At 40.9% G+C, this 20,809-nt stretch overlaps 1 protein-coding gene across 1 annotated transcript in view; it reads left to right on the top strand.

Moving 5' to 3' along the window:
• The window catches only part of zc3h18 (zinc finger CCCH-type containing 18), a 39,920-nt gene that overhangs the window by 13,373 nt on the left and 5,738 nt on the right, over positions 1–20,809 (top strand). Inside the window, exons 8-15 of the mRNA XM_080436845.1 lie at positions 998–1,112; positions 1,521–1,795; positions 10,212–10,403; positions 14,169–14,294; positions 14,473–14,565; positions 15,665–15,964; positions 18,792–18,914; positions 20,570–20,775. Of these exons, the coding sequence (XP_080292971.1) occupies positions 998–1,112; positions 1,521–1,795; positions 10,212–10,403; positions 14,169–14,294; positions 14,473–14,565; positions 15,665–15,964; positions 18,792–18,914; positions 20,570–20,775 (1,430 nt within the window). The remainder of the gene's footprint in view (positions 1–997; positions 1,113–1,520; positions 1,796–10,211; positions 10,404–14,168; positions 14,295–14,472; positions 14,566–15,664; positions 15,965–18,791; positions 18,915–20,569; positions 20,776–20,809) is intronic.

The raw sequence follows: 20,809 nt of genomic DNA, 5'->3' as shown, positions 1-20,809 counted from the left end.
GCTGTGTTGGAGGTGTTTGTGTATATCAACATTACGTTTTTCGCCTAATTTTCCTTTCCTGTTTCAATATTTCTAAATGTGAATGGCGAAATAAAAGTAATAGTGTGGTCTTGTCATATAAACTGCCCACAAAAAGTTTGGAAACTTAATTTTGGTCGATTATTTCTCCCCTTTAATAATACCAATTGTTATTGTGTTTTATATCATTTTTATCGTTGATTAGTCACCTTTACAACGAGGTACAGCTTGTAAGGATCGGGCATTCGTGGAATGAGCAACACAGCTAAACGTGTGGGTAGCGCCCCCACAACATTTGCCAAAATCCCCCAATATGCTTCTGTTCATCTTCTCGTTTTGAGCGACCTGCCAGCACACACCTGCCAGCAGATGTGTGCTGGCAGGTCGCTCAAAACCAGTCACAGGTGTGTGACTGGCACCTGACCATGGGTTCTGCAACTTTCTTGAGTTTATGTATGCTCCAACCAGCAACACTGCCCCCATGGAAAGATGCCACGTTTGTCCCTTCAGAATAAGGCCTGTGCAATAGGGCAAGTGGAAGCTGGTGTTCCGTTATACAGAGTGGCAGCATTATTTGGTGTCAGCACTGGTACCATTTCCAAACTTAGGACCAAGTTCTGTGAGACTGGTGAAGTCAAAGGAAGACAACAACCCAAGAAGACCGGTTCCTCACCCTTGCTTCACTGAGTGACCATAGGTTTTCTTTCAGAGATTTACAGCCAAGATTTGCACAACAGTGCCAAAGACGGATGTCAATTTTGGCAAATTTCTGGGAGGCGTTACCCACACATTTAGCTGTTACTCATTCCACGATTTCACAATCCTTACAAGTTATACCTCGTTGTAAAGGTGACTAATCAACGATAAAAATTATATAAAACACAATACCAATTGGTATTATTGAAGGGGGTTACGTTTCCGAACTTTTTGTGGGCAGTTTATAATAACAATATATATTTGTATGTGTTTCTCTTTGCAGTGAGCCATACGCTGACCCATATTATGATTATGAAATGGAAGCCCTGTGGCGAGGGGGGCAGTATGAAAACTTCAGAGTGCAGTACACAGAAGCTCCTCTGCCATACCCCTATAATGTAAGTGTGCTCAATACTAAACTGAACTACTCTTCTAGAATAAACAAGGTGTCTACGGCATGTGGATCTCGGATGTCATGTGGCTAGTCTTGACTCATGTTTGAAAATAAACGAAAGGATTTGCTCTGAAACCATAACTGAAACCATCAATTTAGTACGAAATGTGTGCATTTCCTTGTCATGAAGATCAAATTAGAAGATGACAAATTCCATACCTCAAAGGAATAGAAGGGTTCACATACTGTAGCTCCCTTCAATGACTTTATTGTGGCATCCACCTAAAAATGACATTTCGAGCACAAACTAAACCCTCTACCACTCACTCCTACTACTCATGGTACTATAAGGTGCTTTGATTCAAAGCATCCACCAAAAGCAAAGAATTTGTTCACTGTTCTGTCCCACCAGGAGCAGCGCGAACGAGAGCGCGATCCACGAGACCGTCACAGGGACCGCGAGCGCGAGAGAGACCACCGTGAGAGGGAACGGCGGCAAAGGGAACGTGAAAGGGAAAGGGAGAGGGAGCGCGAGAAGGAAAGGATGCGCCGAAAAGAGGAGTGGGAGAAGGACCGTATGAAGCGGGATGAGAAGGAGAGGCCGAGGATGCGTCCTCCTAGAGAGCCGAGGGAGAAAAAGGACGAGGATAAACTTAAACCCCGCTCCCCCATCAGCTTACCACCCAAGTAAGTCTTCATACCTGTCCCACTCCCTATACTTTATGTGCCCAATTCACACATGCAGCGTGGACACTAGTTTGTCTAAAATGAATAGGGACAAGAGTAACTGGGTTAACATGGAGATTGAAGTTCAATGGACTTATGTGTATATAGGATGTGTCAGATTAAATATCTAAATATGGAACCTAGCACATTTCCCATCTGTGCGTGTCGTTCATAGAATTACAATGACGGGTACAACGATCAAATGCAATGGCTAGAAAGTGAGATTCATTGTCAATCATCTTCAAGTCTGCACTTTGGAGTTACAGAGTTACATAGAGTTAATGCTCTGACACACTGAAAGCGTCACTGACGCACGTCAAATAATTAATAAGAGGTTACCTCTCTGCGTTGCTCCAAATTATTTTTAGAACTGAGCCTTTGAGAGACGTGTCAACAGGTCTTGACATGTCCAATTGACACTATGGGTGCATTTGATATCACATGTGTCTGACGCTTCTAGTCTGTCAGGGGCGTTACTAAAAGTAGTCATAAGAATAGAGAAGAGACGAGGAAAACGTCAGATAACAAGATGACAATATTAAAGGCTACTGACTTCAACCATTTTAAAACTATGACCACTGACTTCACCCATTTTCCTCACTAATGCTCATTTTAAGATGCTACCGTTTTTGTCTACTCTGTCTCAGAGGATGGCTGTGGACAGTTCAGAAACCTGCCTACCAGTGACATCTTCGGTAGGCAGGTTTGGTCATTTCAAACACAATGGCTTCTGTTATAGCATATACTAACTTTCCCGGATGAGAAAGGCTGCAGTTTCTATTAGCTTGGAACCTCCATCGATAATGCAATAGGTAGGTAGGTTTCTGAACTGTCCACAGTCCACGATGAGTCTTGAGTAGGCGGAAATACCTTGAATCGCAGCCAGTGAAATACTAGCAGATACTCAGCAAACAGTGTAGGTGTGAGAGAAGGAAGTCTTAAACATTATTGACCGTGCAGGTGTGTATGTACGGTCACGGTGTGTTCTTAAGCATTAGTCACATTGTTTGTTTGATACGTTACTACACATGCCCGACGGGTTTTGAAAATGATGCAGAAGCCCATAGTTTCAACATGTTTTTGCACACCTCCAAGAGCCACCTCCTTCCTTCTCTCGATTACTGGTTCAGTAGAAACTCTAAATGAAATTACTCAGATTTTCCACAACCTGTGGCGGTTACCCACACTGTCATGGAGATTCTCCCATTACACACACTTTTAGCCACATGTTTAGCTGTGGTGTTCATTCCACGATTTGATGATCCTTACAAGTTATACCTCGTAAAGGTGACCAATCAACGATAAAATACAATACAAATTGGTATTATTGAAACAGAAATAATCCACCGAACTTAATGTTTCTGAACTTTTTTTTGAGGACTTCATATCCTCCTATAATCCTCCTATAATTCCCCAAACCTCTCCCCAAAACCTGTCCTCAACCTGTCCCCAAAATCTCTGTTCTGCCCGATTCTCCTCAGTGGCTGGAGCAATTGATTTGCATTTGCACACGGGCATTGACCATTAGCTTATGCACAAAATAACTACGCCCTTTTTTTTCACTTTCTGAAAATGTAAGCTGTTCATTAGCGTTTTTATGTAAACACTGGAGATTCGGAATTCGGGCTATGGGAGCTATCGTCACCATGGTTATAGCCCCCCCAGGGATGAATGATTAAACTCCGCACAGCCAGCTGTCAGACAGACAAACTGAGCACGGGCACTGTTCGACAGAGAACCCTGCAAACTTATAACTTTATTTACGGCCTGTGTCCACACACACTGCGTTTCGTGAGCGGAGGGGCGCTTTCGATATCATCTTCATGCCACAAGCACATAGATTCACACGCGCAATGTTCTAATCCAGGTTGTGTTATTAGCACACACAGCTCAAACAGCTTATCCGGTCCGTGTGTGCATGCGCGTGTGTGTTCGCAACACGCATGCATGCGCGTGTGTGTTCGCAACACGCATGCATGCGCGTGTGTGTTCGCAACACGCATGCATGCGCGACCACGGACCGGACAGACTTAGCCCAGACATAACTAAACGTCTCCAAATACTTTGACTGCACACATCCCCGGGTAATGCAGCATCATATGGAGGTCGACCTGCCTCAACAAAAAAAGAAAGAATTCACCTGAATGGTGCTAACAGTTGCTACTACTGCTTTGTTTATGGCTGTTCAGCAATACAAATGCAATGCATGTTCACAGTGCATAACCCAAAGTCTGCAAACACTTTGAGTGTGCATATCCCCGGACGGGTATGGAATAGTATGTATCACCTCTATATATATTTTTTTAGGATAACATTCTATTTTCAGCCATTACACTGAGCATATTTCAGTGTAGGGATGGGCATTCTTTGTAAATGTGTATAGTTGGGAATATGGGCAGTTATCTGTGGTTAGCCGTGGCATAAGTAAAAAATAAAGGCGAGCACTCGTCACAAACGACCGGGTGAACAGTTAAAATAATTTAACAAATAACGTTACAGTGCACGTCACATTTATTTTAAAAGCCAGTTCCTTAAATAGCAAAAGTTAATTTTAACTGGTGTTTATAAGATTGTTAGGATAACATTCCATTTGCAGCTATTACCGCTGAGCAGACTTGCGTGTAGGGATGGGCATTTTTTGTAAACATGTACACTACACATGGCAATGAGGGTAGTTATCTGTGTCATATACATGTACAAATAACAATACCGTGCATTAGGCATGTAACGATTCACTCAACTCACGATACGATATATCGTGAGTTGAGAATATTTTCCAGCAAAATTACTGAAAAACCTTGATTATTTCTCTTACAAAAATCATGTATTTTTTAACAACTGTATTTTCTCCTATTCTGTATTCTCCTATTCTGAACCAACTATTCAAAGTCAGTGCTACGTATCTCATTGATCAACTAGAAAAAGTGCTCATCGGAGCACAGGTATCCGTCAGGTAGACGATAATCACCAGGCTTGTAATCCCATGTGTCATTAAAGGAAGCCAACACATTTGAAAGCACGCATGGGTGGTGACGTGAAACGCTTTGGCAACCCTACGTACAGGAAGGCAATGGAGAATTTCTTCCTGTTCACCCAGCTGATGTTTAGAGATTCATCTCTGCGTGCAAAACCATCTGTCATAGCTAGGATGGAATGGAAAATGTCTAATTCTTCACTGAGGCCATAAAAGTATTGTGGTAGATTGTCTGGCCCTAGGCCAACTGCTGTTGAAGACAATGCATACTTTATACCTTTTAACCACAACAGTGCCCTGAAGAGTCTTGGCATTCTAAATATAGCCTGCAAAAACTCGATGTGGGCAGTGATCCATTTAGCAACTTTTGCTAAATGGTAGTGTGGTAGAGAGAGAGAAAATGTGTGTGGTGGTATAAGCGTATAAAGTTAGCCAGTGAATGCACCAGTCATGGCAGCAGTGCACTGTCTACACAGTTTGGTTCATTTGTCAGTAAATAAATGCTCCTACTATGGTTTGAGGCTCCTTCACTAGTACAACTCTCTTGCAAAGCTTGCAAATCACCTCAGAGAAAATAATACCTGGGCACTTCAGGAGAGGCTACCCAAATAAAATATACTGGAGCACTCGACTGTTCTGCACGTGTTTATTGTTTTGCAGGGGTGACTGACGTTTCGACTTTGGTCACAAACAGAACAAAGGAGAGAGAAGGGTATATAGTCAGGGAATATTATCAGAAAAAAATCCATTCTGCTGGCAATGGATTCAGAGTCATGAAAAAACCCTAGTTTGCCCCCTCACATGCTACTTAAAGCAGTTTTTTAATTTTTTCCTGCATAAGGTTAAGGGTACACTAACTTTCAGCAGCTGTCACAGATGCCCCTAGCAGTCTTTGTGAGATGTTACTAGACACCTTTACAAACACATTAGTGAAGACATTTCTTGGTAAGGAATTTATTCCCAGAATGGATTTTTTTCTGATAATATTCCCTGACTATATACCCTTCTTTCTCTCCTTTGTTCTGTTTGTGACGAAAGTCGAAACATCAGTCACCCCTGCAAAACAATAAGCACGTGCAGACCAGTCGAGTGCTCCAGTATATTTTATTTGGGTAGTCTCTCCTGAATTGCCCAGGTATTATTTTCTCTGAGGTTTTAGAATTTATATTACCATATTTTTATTTATAACTGTTTAATTTAACTCACCTGATAAACACAGTAGGCTAAAAGCCGGAACAAATCAATATGAGTATTGACAAATATTTGTAAACCTTGTTCTGGATATTATTTCCGCAAAAGAGCCTAAAAGAACCAGGATATAAAACAAGAGATCACAAGAAACAGGAGAGGTTTGGTTGGTCATTTACTCCCCTGGTAGATGCTGCATTAAGGGTATGAATTCAAAAGGCTTCCCTTTGCAGAGGTTTTCTTGCAAATGGCCTATTTGTTTTTTGAACTTTTATTGCCATTCATATATTCATTTACAGGCAATCAACTCCACAATGCATAGAAAATAAATAACCGGCTAATTTCTTTTGTAGTTATAACCTACCCTATCCGAAAGAGTTCGGACGTTGTGGGAAGTATGTAGCACCTGAAGGCTTTCATCCAATTAAGAGTAAAAATTCTTGCAACCATCAACAAAATATGCATTATCTCCAAGATTTTCTCCAGTTCTAATGTATTTTAAGGCTGTCCACAGAGCTAACAAGCTTATCAATTTAGCTAATTTGGCCTTAACTCTTTGACTGCGGACGACGCGATAACGCGTCAAGTGCTACTTTGTCCAGTTGGCCGTTGACGCGTTCGACGCGCTTGACGCGCGTTCATTGTTTAATCTCTGATTGCGCTATGCTGCTTAATATTCAATGTTATTCTCGAGTTCCACTTACTTCACGGACATCTGCATCCGGTTCCATGACCTGGATTCCGTTTCCGGTTTTTGATTTTTTTCCCCAGTCATTTTCGTCCAAAATAGGTAAATAAACGGGTTTTCACACGGTATAACGGACAAACGGACAGGTTCTCTTCTATAATCTATGGTCTGGGTGACGATCAGTCATCGCCGTCGTGTATCACATCGTCACGACGTCACATCCGTTTTCATGTTTTTCCTTGTCTAATCTATCAAGAAGGGTGAGAGAGACCCAACGACATGATCAAGCTGTCATGTGCTGCTCTCTAGTGGCGGATTTGTGCTGGGTCTTTAAATTATGTGTCCTTAAATTATTTTCATGAGAAAAATTCAAAATATAAAAATAAAAAAACAAAAAATTGCTGGCACTGGGGGAGTACTTTATGAAAATACTCTGGCAGTCAAAGAGTTAAGGTGGACTGACATTGAGATGGACCAGCAATTCTCATTTCGTGATAATCTCAGCCGCTCCTCCTAAATGGATAATATACGTTAGATACTGAGCCTCAGCTTTAATGTACTTGGGAAAGCCTCTCCCAAGTTCATTAAAGAAAAACCAAAGAAGATTCTTGGCCATTTGAAATTAAGAGCTGTGACACATCTGTATCGAATCAAACCGAACAGTGAATTGTATGACCCGTTACACCTCTAGTAAATATACATTTTCCTCTATGGTGATTGAATGTAGAGATATATCATGTCAAATACAGAATATCCACCAAAATGGGTTCTGCAAGAGAAAGTTCACTTTCAAAATTACCACGCCACCAGACTGCCTGGAAATGCTGTCTCTGATATCATGTTTGTATACCCATGTGCTAGTGTGGCCCAGCACTCACACTTAAGGAAACTGTTATTCAAGGAAGAACGACTTTGGAAGGAGGTGTTTACTGATAAAAATCACCTGTTTTTATTGGTGTGAATAAATAAACTGGCTTTTATAAATAGACTGTACATTATACTCTAGTTCTATAAAAAGCCTGGTGCCTTTTGTTGTAATAGGATGTCCCTTGTTGGCTTTATGAGAGATTTCCTGTATTGATTTACTGCCTTTGAACAGGCGGTGCCACATTGAATGGGGATCATATTTAAGAGCTATAAATAGCTCTTGTGTTGTGGTTCTATTTTTAGACGGATGAGATGAACTATGACACGGATTACATGGCTGTTTGTGCTTGCATCACACCTCTGGAATTTTTCACCCAGAGGGAGGGGGAAGGGCTTACCCGTGTGTAAAAGAGAGATTGCGTAATATTGTGCGTCCTTGCATACATTGACGTGTATTAATTCTTATCCACCATTACCAATGCATGAAAGTATTTACCTATTGCAGCAGACATTTCACTTTTGCCTCTGTCCTGGCTGTAGCCAAGCAGGAAGTGGGACTCACTCAGGCATGGAAGTGACAGTTTTATAAAGCATGGGACATTTCTTGTTACAGTAGGGAATATCCAGTTACGCTGGGAACCTACCAAAAAAGCGCCGCTCACACGCTTAATTGTTCTCACCAAACCCGGCCATAGCGGGACATCTGGTCATCATACAATGCATTTCAATGAGAATGGGCACGGAATCTTCACCTGTGCAAGCGGAGGGTCCATGCGTGGCCACTGGCCAGTGAGAAAGGCTGCATTCATTAACATGGAGTGGAAAAAATGTTGCGTCTCTTTCCCTTATGCTTGCGCTCCTAGTGGGTTTCAAGCGTCACACCTTGCACATTTCCTACAACAAATATTTGGACAGATGTTATCAAGAAACTTGCTTGCTTGCCTAATCCTTGAATTTATGCTCTCGATTCATAAATATTATTGGTCCCTCTGCTATGGAAATTCCCAATGTCAGGTTTATTAAGTTGACCTAAACAACATAGCTTATTAACCAGTAATCGTCCACCCGGTATAAACATCTTGTCCAGGATACAGCTCCCATATATGGCCAGCTGTTGTAGTAGATTAAGGATTCCCCTTTATTTTCCATATAGTCCTGTCTGGCAAAAAACCTTGTATGTCCAAAACGTTTTTGTGTGTCCAAAACTGTTACTTTTTAGTTCTAATGTAGTTACTAGCTCTTTCAAGGTTCAACTTTATTTGTCAACAATACCAATTACAAAGTAAAAGGCATGTGAAATTCATTCTGCGCTAAAAACCAACACAGCAGCTACACTAAGTAAAAATGGTTAAAGACTCCTGTGTTAAAACTAAGCTGCTTAAATATTATTATTTTTTTATAAAACTACCTAAAAGTGCAAAATAGATCAAATGCAAGCTGCATTTGTCATAGGTCCAAAACATTAACCACAGACATGTGTTTTCAGTATGTTTCATCGGTTCATTAATCGGTATGTACTGTATAGAACCCACAGATACACTTAAACACATACAAAGTTGAAAGATGGAGATTTCTGCCCGACAGCAATGATCTAGTGTATACCGAGTGTGTTTGTGTTTCAGATGAGGTTAGTTGAACTTTTAACCTGTTGTCAACTATCAAATATGAACTCCTCTACCCTCATGGAATTTTACAACAATCAGCCCAGTCAATCATTTGTCAGCCAGACAGTAATTGTAGATGTGCTGTATCTATCTCTGTTCTCATCTCTTTCAGACTTAAAAAGTGTACATATGCAGAGCTCAAGTAGGCCTTTTGGCCTGATGCCATCACTTTCTTCTGTGTTTGTGGTTGGGAAGCCGGGCGGAGAGGGTGGTATTTGTCACTGCATAGTATTTTAAACAAATAGTATTTAGTAAACGATTAGTAGGGGCAGCACCGTTTAATAGACTAGTGGATTAGCTGCGCACAACCCTACCTGAAACCTCAGCTTACAAACCTCATGTCCTATGGCATTTTAATGCCTGCCTGGTCACAAGAGATTCTTCATCATGATTTTTAATGTTGCTTTTCTGTTCAGTGACTCTGATCTTCAGATTTCAAAAGATAAACATCATACTTGATCTTTAATGTAATGCTCTTTATCTTTTTACCTGTATGAGGGTTAAGGAAATGGTCACCCTTGATGCCATTACAATTAACACAGTTATTACAGGGAAAGTTACCTGGGGGTACGGTAGCCAAGAAATATCGTTTTTTTTAATCAATCTATCAGATTGTTTGCACATTTATTAGCAAAAATAGGAGGGGTGGAAGAAGCTTTTAGCACCACAGGATAAGTTGAAAGTATAGGTGGAAAACGTGGCGGACAACACCGTTAATTGACCGCTAGAGGTAGAGGAATATTTTGGGGACTAGTTCTATCTATGTCTTTGACTCTAGACATGCTATTACACAGCAGGTTTTCATCATAAGCCCTTGCTCTAAGCCGGTCACATAAGCCCATGGCTTACCTTTAATATGCACCTTAACAGGCCAGAAGCACAATGCAAAAGGTGAAAGGTACATTCATCTTTATGATTACCTCCTTCCCTTCCCTTTACCATTTCCACTGCATTTTCATCGTCCACTTCATCTTCCGCTTTGATACTTTCCTCCAGCAGGCCAATGGAACCCCCTCCGAAAAAAGATCCTAATTCTACCGTTCCTGTAATGAGGCGACCAGACGAATGGAAGGACCCATGGCGTCGGTCAAAATCCCCAAGGAGACGGCCAGGGGTGGGTTCCCCACAGCGAGGCCGGAGGCGACACCGGCCCTCTGGCTCCTCTGTGTCCCTGTCCAACTCCTCCAGGTAGGGCTTCTTACAGTCAGGGATCCTGACCCTTTTATCAAGTACATGATACACTTAACCACTTTGACCCTGGCATCCCCATCAATATAATTATCTACTTAGGTTAGTCTGGAAGCCAATTTAGCATGCATGTCTGTGTGAATCAAGCATGTCATTAGACCTCATTCCTTCCCTATGTTGCAACCTTATAGATGCTATTATGTAACGCGGTGGTTTCCAAACATACTTTGTCCGAGACGCACCAAAGGGAAACCCTCAAGACACATCTGTATTCATTCATACACAAGTTAATACATGTTATCACTCTTAGTCCTCTGTAAACGTTATAATAACGTTAATAATAATCCCAAATAAGTTTACTATACAAATACCTATTTGTATAGTAAACTAGTAAACATAGTTGTATGCAATGATAATGTGTGGATGTCACAAACTCAAAAGGTAACCCTGGACAATGAATAATGTCCCCTTTCATCATCATAAAGTTAATGCTATGTTAAGTAGACCACTACAATTGAGGATGCATTGAAAAATGTCCTTAGCTAGCTGCTTTGACATTTAGCTGGATACTCTATTCTGTACCCTTGTGGAGATGGAACATTCATATGCATAGACATATTGTCTTGTTTTATTGATTTATTGATAAAACGCAATAAATCTTGAGAGAGTATCGGGGTGGGGCAAAGGGAATTATTATATAAAAATAAAAGTTGTAGGTAGACACACTAAGACATGGATTATTTGAATTTGAATAGCTTTACAAAACAAATGTAATTGCCTATGGTGGTGAGCATGGACATGGAAGGTGTGCTCTTACGGAAAGGTCATGCAAGTTAATTTGCAATAGTATGTAGGTGTTTCCAGCAGAAACTCAACATATAAATAATTCATAATTGTGAAACAAATGGAAACTAAAGGAACCTAATCAGGTCTGGAAAAGTATGGAAGATGAATTGAGACTTTTTTTGTGTTATAACCAGTGTTGTGCCTGAACGCGTTAAATGAACGATCGTTCATGAACTCGTTCATATTTTGGGCGACGTACTGTATATCCGACTGAACGTACTGTATATCCGCTAGATGAACGTTATTGTGAACGTGTTCATTCTGGCGTTTGTGAACGGCGTTCTCTCACAGTTTAACTTCGTTCAAGAGTGTCCCAAATTTCCATGGTTACATTTTTGTCATGTTGTATTTCATCCTATTCTGTGTTTCCGAGGCGTCTTGAACGCACCATCAGCCAAAAAAGAGAAAAGCAAGGCGGTGTCTAACATTCATCTGCGCAGCGCGGAGTGAACAGTCTCATCTATGTGCAGACTACAGACTACTATGCAGCTCCGTGATTACAGATAGCCCCTCGGGTTAAAAATGCAAGAGAAGCAACACTTAGCTTTATAAAATAAATGTCCGTTTATAAGTTGTTGTGTCTTCTTGTAGAGTCTCCGACGCAAGATCATTTTGTAATTAAAGAAAGCTTCTGCACTGTATTAGCTACACACACGCATGAACAACAACAACGTTGCTGGGACCGGGTGTACTGCTTGTGTTTAAAACCGTCTTTTTCACAACTTTTCGCTATTGATGCCTTTTCTTTCTCTCTCTGCTGCTGCTGCTGCTGCTGCTGCTGTTCTCTCTGGGCTAGAGCCTAATTTACACTTTGCAGCACGACGGTGTCCCGTGCCTAAAATAGCAGATATACAATCTCACAACGCGTCGTGGATGCAACTCATTGTGAGCTTGTAGGTCTGCTATTAAAACATGGCTACAAATGGCATAATCCTGGATTATATTCATATATTATATTATATTATATATATATTCATAATATAATGACACAGGCCTGGGTATTCAACGTTTTTCAAGTCAAGGACCCCTTAGCTGTGAGAGAAACCCTTATTAATGATATATATATATATATATATATATATATATATATATATATATATATATATATAATATATTGGAAAAAAAAACGAAAAAGAACTGAACTAGTTAATTTTTTGAACCATGAACTTTAGTTCAAAATGTTTAACTATGAACTGAACTAGTTCATTTTAAAATTTGTGAACTGAACTTTGAACTAGGTCATATTTTAAGTGAACTTTCCCAACACTGTGTATAACCCCACTATTGTGCCCTAGATCCTCCTTCTGCTCTCAGAAACTGATACTCATACAGCACTTGTTGGATGTATTTATATCTTGGGCGTTGTCCAAATAAACCAAAGTATTATAATCAAGTCGGGCTTGTGCTTGGGGGCAAACGTATGAACAAACACAATTTTTGTTTTATGATTGCATCCTTTGTCAGTTAATTGGTTCAGGAATATACAAAAAGACATATCTTTCCGATCACTTGTTGCCAGACCCAAGGGGTCGGGCTTACATGAGGCTTTGTACCTGTTTCGTCCATACATGGGCAGGGGCCATTTGTCCTCCGGCCCCAGCCAAAAAAAAGTTTGTGACGTCCCCTTTCGTCATGAACTATTCATGACATCATGAACTTCAGTTATAAAGTGGTTTATAGGTGTGTTACATACTAGGACTTCATTTTGGGTCTGGCAGAACCAGGTCTCCTGGTCTTGTTTTTTGATGTGCACACTATGCAATTTTATTGAGGTATCTAAACAGTGGCAGCTAATGTTTCTGGCTTGGCAGTATCGCAAGAATTGGTGATTGATTGATTGATTAATTGAATACTTATATCAGTCAGAAATGTAAACGGCACAGAGATATTCCATTGTGGTCCAATTATGTGACAGGCTTTCAGTGTCTCGCAATAACGGCCCATTGGAGAGAACTCTGTGCTCTTTAGATACCTTAATAAAAGTATTTGAAAAGCAACACAGCAAACAACAATGTTTGATACGTCTTCTTTTATTTGATTATTTTACAAAGGTTGTAAACGTTAAGAAATAGTATTTGTGCATAAGCTGGTCCACCTGACTCGTTGAGGTCATCGACTCTCAAATTACTTGGATGGACGTTCCTTCGTTCCATCTTCCTTGAAATAAACCAGGAAAATGTTGTGCACCTAGTCGACGCAACTTCAGCATTTTCTGTACTAATTGACAAAAAAAAAAGCCCATCCCTAATTTGTAGGTTGCCTTGGAAGGTTTGTATGAAAAGCCTGTTGATGCATCCCAGTACTGTACATGCATGGTTAACCACTTTCCACCTGACATCCCTATTTTGGGCATGTCATTATAGGCTTTTCAATTGTTTAAGTGAGGTTTGGAAATTTGTACAATTATCCTGCGCTGTGATTGGCCAAAAGTTTATCCCGCCTAACCCTGCACCGTGATTGGCCAATCACAATCTATTCAGGACTGTGATTGGCCAGTGTCACATGACACATGTGCATAGCCCTATATAAGAAACCATAACTTTAAAAAAAAACATAAATTTGTTTTTTTTAAGTTATGGTTTCGTCCATCATAAAGAGTGTTTCAATAAATGTATTTATCTTTTGTACATGATTGGTTGACTCCATTCAGTATTGTGATTAGCTAGCAAGACACCGCCCACTTCACACAGGGTGTGATGTTTTTTAACCTCATAACGGCATTGCGATGCAACGCATTGTGAGTATAAAGTGGGACTTATATATATATATACTTATATTGCAGTTATGCAATTCTCTCTATTGAGCAGATATGATGTCCTTATCTTACTCACGGACACTTCAATGGGACACTTCAATGGTTGTCGATTGACACACTTAGGCAGTTGGGAAATAAATGTATGATTTCTGTGTGCTTTGCAGGTCTTCGTCTCGCTCTACGTCGTACACCGGTTCCGGTTCTTCTCGCTCTCGTTCACGTTCCTCCTCGTTCAGCTCTTACTCCAGCCACTCCTCTCAGCGTAGCTCCTTCAGTGGCAGCCGCTCCAGGTTTGTGTCCACAGCCCCTTTTTACCTGAATATGCTTTCTATGTCTTCAGTCTCAGCCCAAATTCACACTCATATCAGTAAATCTAATAATAATTGTAGTAATAATTAATTAATAAATAAAATATTATGTGCAAACAATTTTATTTTTTATTTTTTTGTCACTACTTTTTTTTTGTAGATCAAGATCATTCTCCACCTCTCCATCACCAAGTCCTGCAGCACCGAGAATCGCCAAGAATAAAACAGACCTGCCTCCTCCACCGGCTAAAGGGTAACACCAAATCTATGCCTTCCTATACCCATCTATAGTCATCCATAATCTGGATTTTATCCATTCACATGTTCTCACACACGTAACATATGCTTCAGTCATGCATGACATGACAGGGTAGATAAAGCAAGTACAGAATAATGTTTCAGAGCTTTTAATTTTCCGCAGCATCAGTCATCGATAACGAAAGCTTTCGGCCCTTATGACCTTCTCCAGCGTGCGAAGGCTTGAAGGGCCAAAATGCGTTTGTTATCGTGTGTTGGCCCTTCTGGCCTTGGCACGCTGACCATAGACAGTAAACAGTATGGACAAAGTTACGGCCATAGACTCTACAGACCGTAAATGAAGCCTATTTTTCAGCAATCCATCTTTCTATATCCGGTCCGAAAAATGTATACGGAAATTAATGCTATTGGTTGGGACCAGAGCGGGGGTGGGGAATTAATGCTATTGGTTGGGACCAGAGCGGGGGTGGGGAATTAATGCTATTGGTTGTGTAGCTTGTCAATAAAATCATCACATGGTAGCCACGCCCCTCCTACAGCATACCCTACTTTATCATCAATTTTAAAATAGATGGGACCATAATTTACCAAAACGCATATCATGGTGATTGAAAGAAGACTTTAAAATAACGTCTGGAAGCATATAGTATTTATGACAATGTTTATCAAGGTAATAAAATCAAGTGTAAAGTTCGGCAAAAACCCATCCGCTTCAATGGAGCCTAATTCTTTCTGACACCAGCAGGGGTGAAACAGCGAGACTACAGGCCATTCAAATGAACTGTCACTTCCTATACAACTCAGAAGCTGGCCCCTTGGCGCTGACGAAGGCCAGAACAGCCGAAACATGTCTGTTATCAATGACACATAAAAAGCTCTGAAACATTATTCTGTGAGTGTGGATTGTTCTTTAAGACGAGGTAAATAAAGCAGCCCAAGCATTCATCCGAAACAATACACACAGTCAAACATTGCACAGTGCCATCGCATGGGCTTGCCTGTGATGCTAGTCACGATTTTCTTTTTAATGCCTGCCTGTCATGCTTGCATGCCCGACAAAACGGAATGCCTTCTCCTTCCCCTTAACCCTTAAGCCTGCCGCTGAAGCCCGGTGCCGTGCCCCCCGCTCGCAGGGACAAACCCCCAACGAAGAAGGCACCCAGCCCCCCACCGCCTGGCGGACAGCAGGGAAAGCCTCCCAAACCAACGCCGGAGGGGGGCAAGCCTCCCGCCAACATCCGGGAAGGAGCTGCTGCTGTTGGTGGCGGCGGTGGAGGACCAGTGGGAGCAGCAGCAGGAGGAGGGGGCAGGCCCCCAGCCCCGAGAGAGCCTGGGAAGCCCCCCAACCCGAGGGAAGGCAGGCGTAAAGAACGGCAGCAGCACCCTCCTCGGAGGTAGGAGCCGTCCCTAGTCCCTACACAGTGCCCACGTTGTGCAACGGTTTAACCCATTAAGACCTGAGTCCGATTGTACAAAATGTCATTTTTTTTTTTTTGCTATATCAGTGGTTCTCAAACTTTTTCATGTCAATGACCCACAAAACATGTATTCGGCCGTAGACCCCCATCTCAAAATATTTTGTTCCAGGGACCTCCAGAAGCAAAGATTTGAGTTACAAATGTTCGCTTTAAAAATATATATATTCAATGATTTGCACACATTTTCACGATTTTTCAAAAATAGCAGATGTACAAGCTTGTAGCGCGGCACACGGTGCCGCACTTTGAGCTTGTAAATCTGCTAATTTTGAATAGCCAAAGAAATCTAAAATGACACAGATGCGTTCCCGGTCTTAATGGGTTAATTGATTAAGTTTTGAAAATAGGTTTAACCCTAGCGGTAGTAATAAAAGTGAAATATGTCTTGAAAGGAGGAACTGTACCATTTAATTAGAAGGCTGAACCTGACGATTAGTTTCAACAGAGCTCGTCCACTCTTAAATTGTGACCTTTTGTTGTATCTATTCTTAACTAGACTATAAATTACATAGTACAGGCATCAACAAAATATGCTGCTTTATGAGAATCTCTTTATTACCAAATATGTTTACTAGTCTTTAGTTTACCTAACTAATCTTTACTAGTGGAATCAGGCTGTTATATTCTGTAGGTGTTTGTTTGTTTGTGAGTTTGCATGAGCATAGATGTGGGCTTGCCTTCATGTTTGTTTTGCATGGAAGGGAACTCCATGGTTAATGAAGAAGTAAGGAATATTGTTATGAAGTGATGAAGTAATAGTGTTGGTGTTGACTCACAGTTGGGGATGACCACAAAGTTTGTGGGGGGGCGAAGGAGTGGGTGGAAATGTGAATGCCGTTTTGTGAGTTCGTACCTGCGTGCATGCCTCTTTGTGGTTGGAGTATCCCAAGGATGAACTTGAGTGGGCCGCATGAGTCTCCCTGGAAAACCTCTGGCAAAACCTGTTAGCTCTGAGGTTGGTGGGGTCCGAGTATACTTCCTACTTCCTGTTAACAACTTCTCTTTTATTCTTTTAATGTATAGTTCAAAGATACTGACTCCTGCTACATGAGGACACCATTAATACCATTTTAAAAGACATCTGACAGATTAATTCTCCATAATGTTTTATTTTTCAGTAATTGGTATAGATCACAAATTTAGAATGTGTGTTCACATCTAAGGAAATGGTAAGGGGGGATGAGCATAATAACTAATTGCAAAGCATATGAGAATAATAGCTACTCCAGCTAAATTGTCTGCTTCTGTTTGGACTCACTGTAACGGGGAAAAGAAAATGGCACATGTTCCCAATAAGAATATTGTGCCTACAATAGCAGGCCCTGAAAATAACTAGCCTTAGCCTAGTATGCTATTCATTTGCCATTGTGTTTCCACTTTTACTTCCTCTACAGCTGAACATATTTTCCACAACACCTTTAGTTTGCGAGAGTTCCCTTGGGTATCTATTTCCTCATAACTGATATTGAATCTTCTGCATTCAAATTGTCATCCACATGATATATTTTGTTTGTTAGTGTTCAAACAAAGAAAGGAATGGAAGGGAAATATTTAGTTCACAACGTGGGCGGAACAGGGTTCGTCTGTCCTCTGTACTGTATGTAGTCTAACATGGTCATACCAGGGATCCCCAGTGAGTTGGCACCAGTCCCATGTGAATAGTGCTATGAATGACATAAAGTTGGCACCAGTCCCATGTGAATAGTGCTATAAATGACAAAGTCTATTCACACAGGACTAGTATTAATTGGGGACCTCTGGTAAATTTGTACATACATCATAAAGTCCATTAACATAGGACTAGTATTACCTGGAGACCTCTGGTCAGATATCGCTTTGTTGACAGTAAAAGATTCGTTATAGAAAGCTTGTCTTTTACTGTCAAAGTGATATCTGCTGTGTCAGCTAGTGCCGAAATTGGTGACTTATCTTAATAACTAGAAACATACATGAAACTAGAGAATTGAAACTTTGGTTTTGTTATACCAAATTCGTCTTTTACTGTGATCGTCTAACAAAGTGATATCTGCTGTGTCAGCTAGTGCCAGTGTTACACCCTGAAATGTATCAAAATAACTAGAAACTTATATCCTTAGCAGTGTTTGCCAAAAACAGGAAACCGTAATGTCATTGTAATTAGGCCTGTCATAATTATTACATAATCGCCTTATCGCAATTATTTGAGATAATCGCAAATTCTTTTGCATAATCGTCATTATCGTTTCCATTTAAAAATATTTTCCAAACATAAAAAAAGGGAAATAGTAGATCTACAAGGTCAAAACGTGTTGCCATGCGACACGTTTTGAGCTTGTAGATCGCCTATTTCGACTATTGTTTTTCTTAAGTATAAAGTTATTATGAAATGTATGATATTTGTCATATCTGCCCTTTGCAACCTTTGTTTACGAAGCCTAAGAGGCCAAACAGAGATGTAGTTTTAATTCATATAATGTTCAATGACAGAAACGCAATTAAATCGGTAATTTCAATTATTTGAGTGGCAATTAATTGTCAAGTAAAATGTTATAATCGTGACAGCCCTAATTGTAATTCAACTGATTTCATAACTGTGTGTTGGTGAAGCATGCGCTCGCCTTTCCTTCTCACTACAGTAATGTTGTATCAAACAGAATTTATGCTTATACTATATTCCCACTTACCAGACGTGTGTGTGTGTGTGTGTGTGTGTGTGTCTCTCTCACTCTCTGTCTGTGTTTCTCGCTGTCTCTCTCTCTCCCAGGCGGACAGTTAGTGGCAGTGTGAGTGGCAGTGGCAGCAGTTTCACTGGCTCTAGTTCCAGATCCAGGTCACGGTCCTCATCCAACTCACTTTCACGCTCACGCACCGGCTCTAGGAAATCCAGGTAAACATGCACAGACTTAAACAGAGTTTTGCAGATTCGACTCACCCTGACTCATATAGAGTCACAGACATAAGCATGGACTCACCCAGACTCATAAATTCATAGACACATGCATGGACTAAGGGCACATACACACTGTACGATATTTGGTCCGATTATGCTGTCGGTGACCTTTTTTGGGGCTTGCCGACAAAACCCCCAGTCTGACGCAGATCAGGCTGTGATCTGTGAAGTTTTGGTCGCTGCGTGTCAAAGGCTCTGCGAGAGGATATGGCCACGTTAATTACGCTCTGCGATGCGTTCCCGAGTGTTTCTAGATATCTAGCAGGTTTGATATTCGGCTCTGTCGCCGACTGGACTTTAATACTATATACAAATACATTGCATATTTTAAAATAGCCGATCTACAAGCTCACAACGCATCGCAGCTATTTTCAAAGAAAAATCTTGTGGAATATTTTCCAAATCCACACAAATCTTGTATGGATAACATATTTTCAGAAGGGGGGGGGGGGGGTCTGCGGACAAATACATGTTATGTGTTGTTTAAACCACTGGTTTAAACAACATTAGAAAACAAGGCCAAATAAGCAACTACACAAATAAGCCAAAAAAAACGCAACCTGCTACAACCAATATTTTCAAGCAACTCTACAGAAAAACAAGCCCAAAGTCGCTTATAATAAGCAGACATGGCAACACTATTTCTAAGTTGAATTGCGCACTTTTAAGCTAGTTGACTTGTTTCAGAGAGAGAGAGATAGAGACATACAGAGAAATAGAGAATTCGGTTAAAATTAATTTGAAAAAACAAATGTAGGCTATGTAATGGTCTGGATCGTATCCTAGTGAACTATCCTACAGTGTGTAATCCCTGGTTGGAGATCAATCTATAGTGTGAAAACCACAACGATATATGACAGCCGATTTCAAGAAATAGACTCCTGTAGTGTGAAATGCTTAACGATCAGATGACTCCCAGACCACTGTAAAAGTCCTACAGTGTGTACCTGCCCTAACATAGTTCACAAGTGCACATTCCCTGAATGCATACAGTCAAAGAGGACATTGAACTTAACTTTCTATATTATTCTTACATTTGTGAGATGTGATTTGAATACCCTTCTCCCTTCTCTTGCATTCTTCCATTTGCTGTTTCTCTGCTGACAAACACCCTAGGAAATCCAGGTAAGCCAGGCATCAGCCACAAATGTGTTACGTATATGCATGGCAGATATATGTATACACGGGCAGAAAACGTGTTGCTTTGTGCCTTGTTATAATCTTTTCCAGCGTTGTCAAGGTTATTGTGCGGACAATGCATCACAAAGGTTATATTATAAATGTTTGATATTTACAGAAGTTCATAATAAATGAGAAGACATTTTAATATATGCATTTTCTCCCTTACTGTACTGAAATTTAACCGAAACTTGACTTACAAAACCGAGGTACTTACTGAACCGTGGTTTTTGTGTACCCTTACACTTCTAATGTCTACTTGATATTCTAGTTGGTTGTAGGTATTTGTTCTCTTGGCACTATATTTATTATTCCGCTTGTTTGTTGACTAGAGGTCATGCCATTAACTCTGATCTTTCACTTTGGAAATGGCTCCGGATCATTCTAAATGAATTGTCCTCTCGTTGCTGCAGATCTCTGAGTGTCAGCAGCGTGTCTTCGGTTTCTTCAGCCTCATCCAGCAGTAGCTCAGTGCGGAGTGCTGACTCAGATGATATGTACGCTGACCTTGCCAGTCCTGTGTCCTCCGCAAGCTCCCGCTCACCTACACCTGGCCAACCTCGCAAGGAACGAGGCCCACCCAGGGATAGGCTACCCCCTTCCAGGGACAAGGGCAGGGGTCAGTGTGTGTGTGTGTGTTGAGAGAGAGACCA

The sequence above is a fragment of the Gymnoscopelus braueri genome (genome assembly GCF_963280865.1).
Source record: "Gymnoscopelus braueri genome assembly, chromosome: 9".
NCBI classification, from domain to species: domain Eukaryota; kingdom Metazoa; phylum Chordata; class Actinopteri; order Myctophiformes; family Myctophidae; genus Gymnoscopelus; species Gymnoscopelus braueri.
This window is presented reverse-complemented; position numbering and strand designations above follow the sequence as displayed.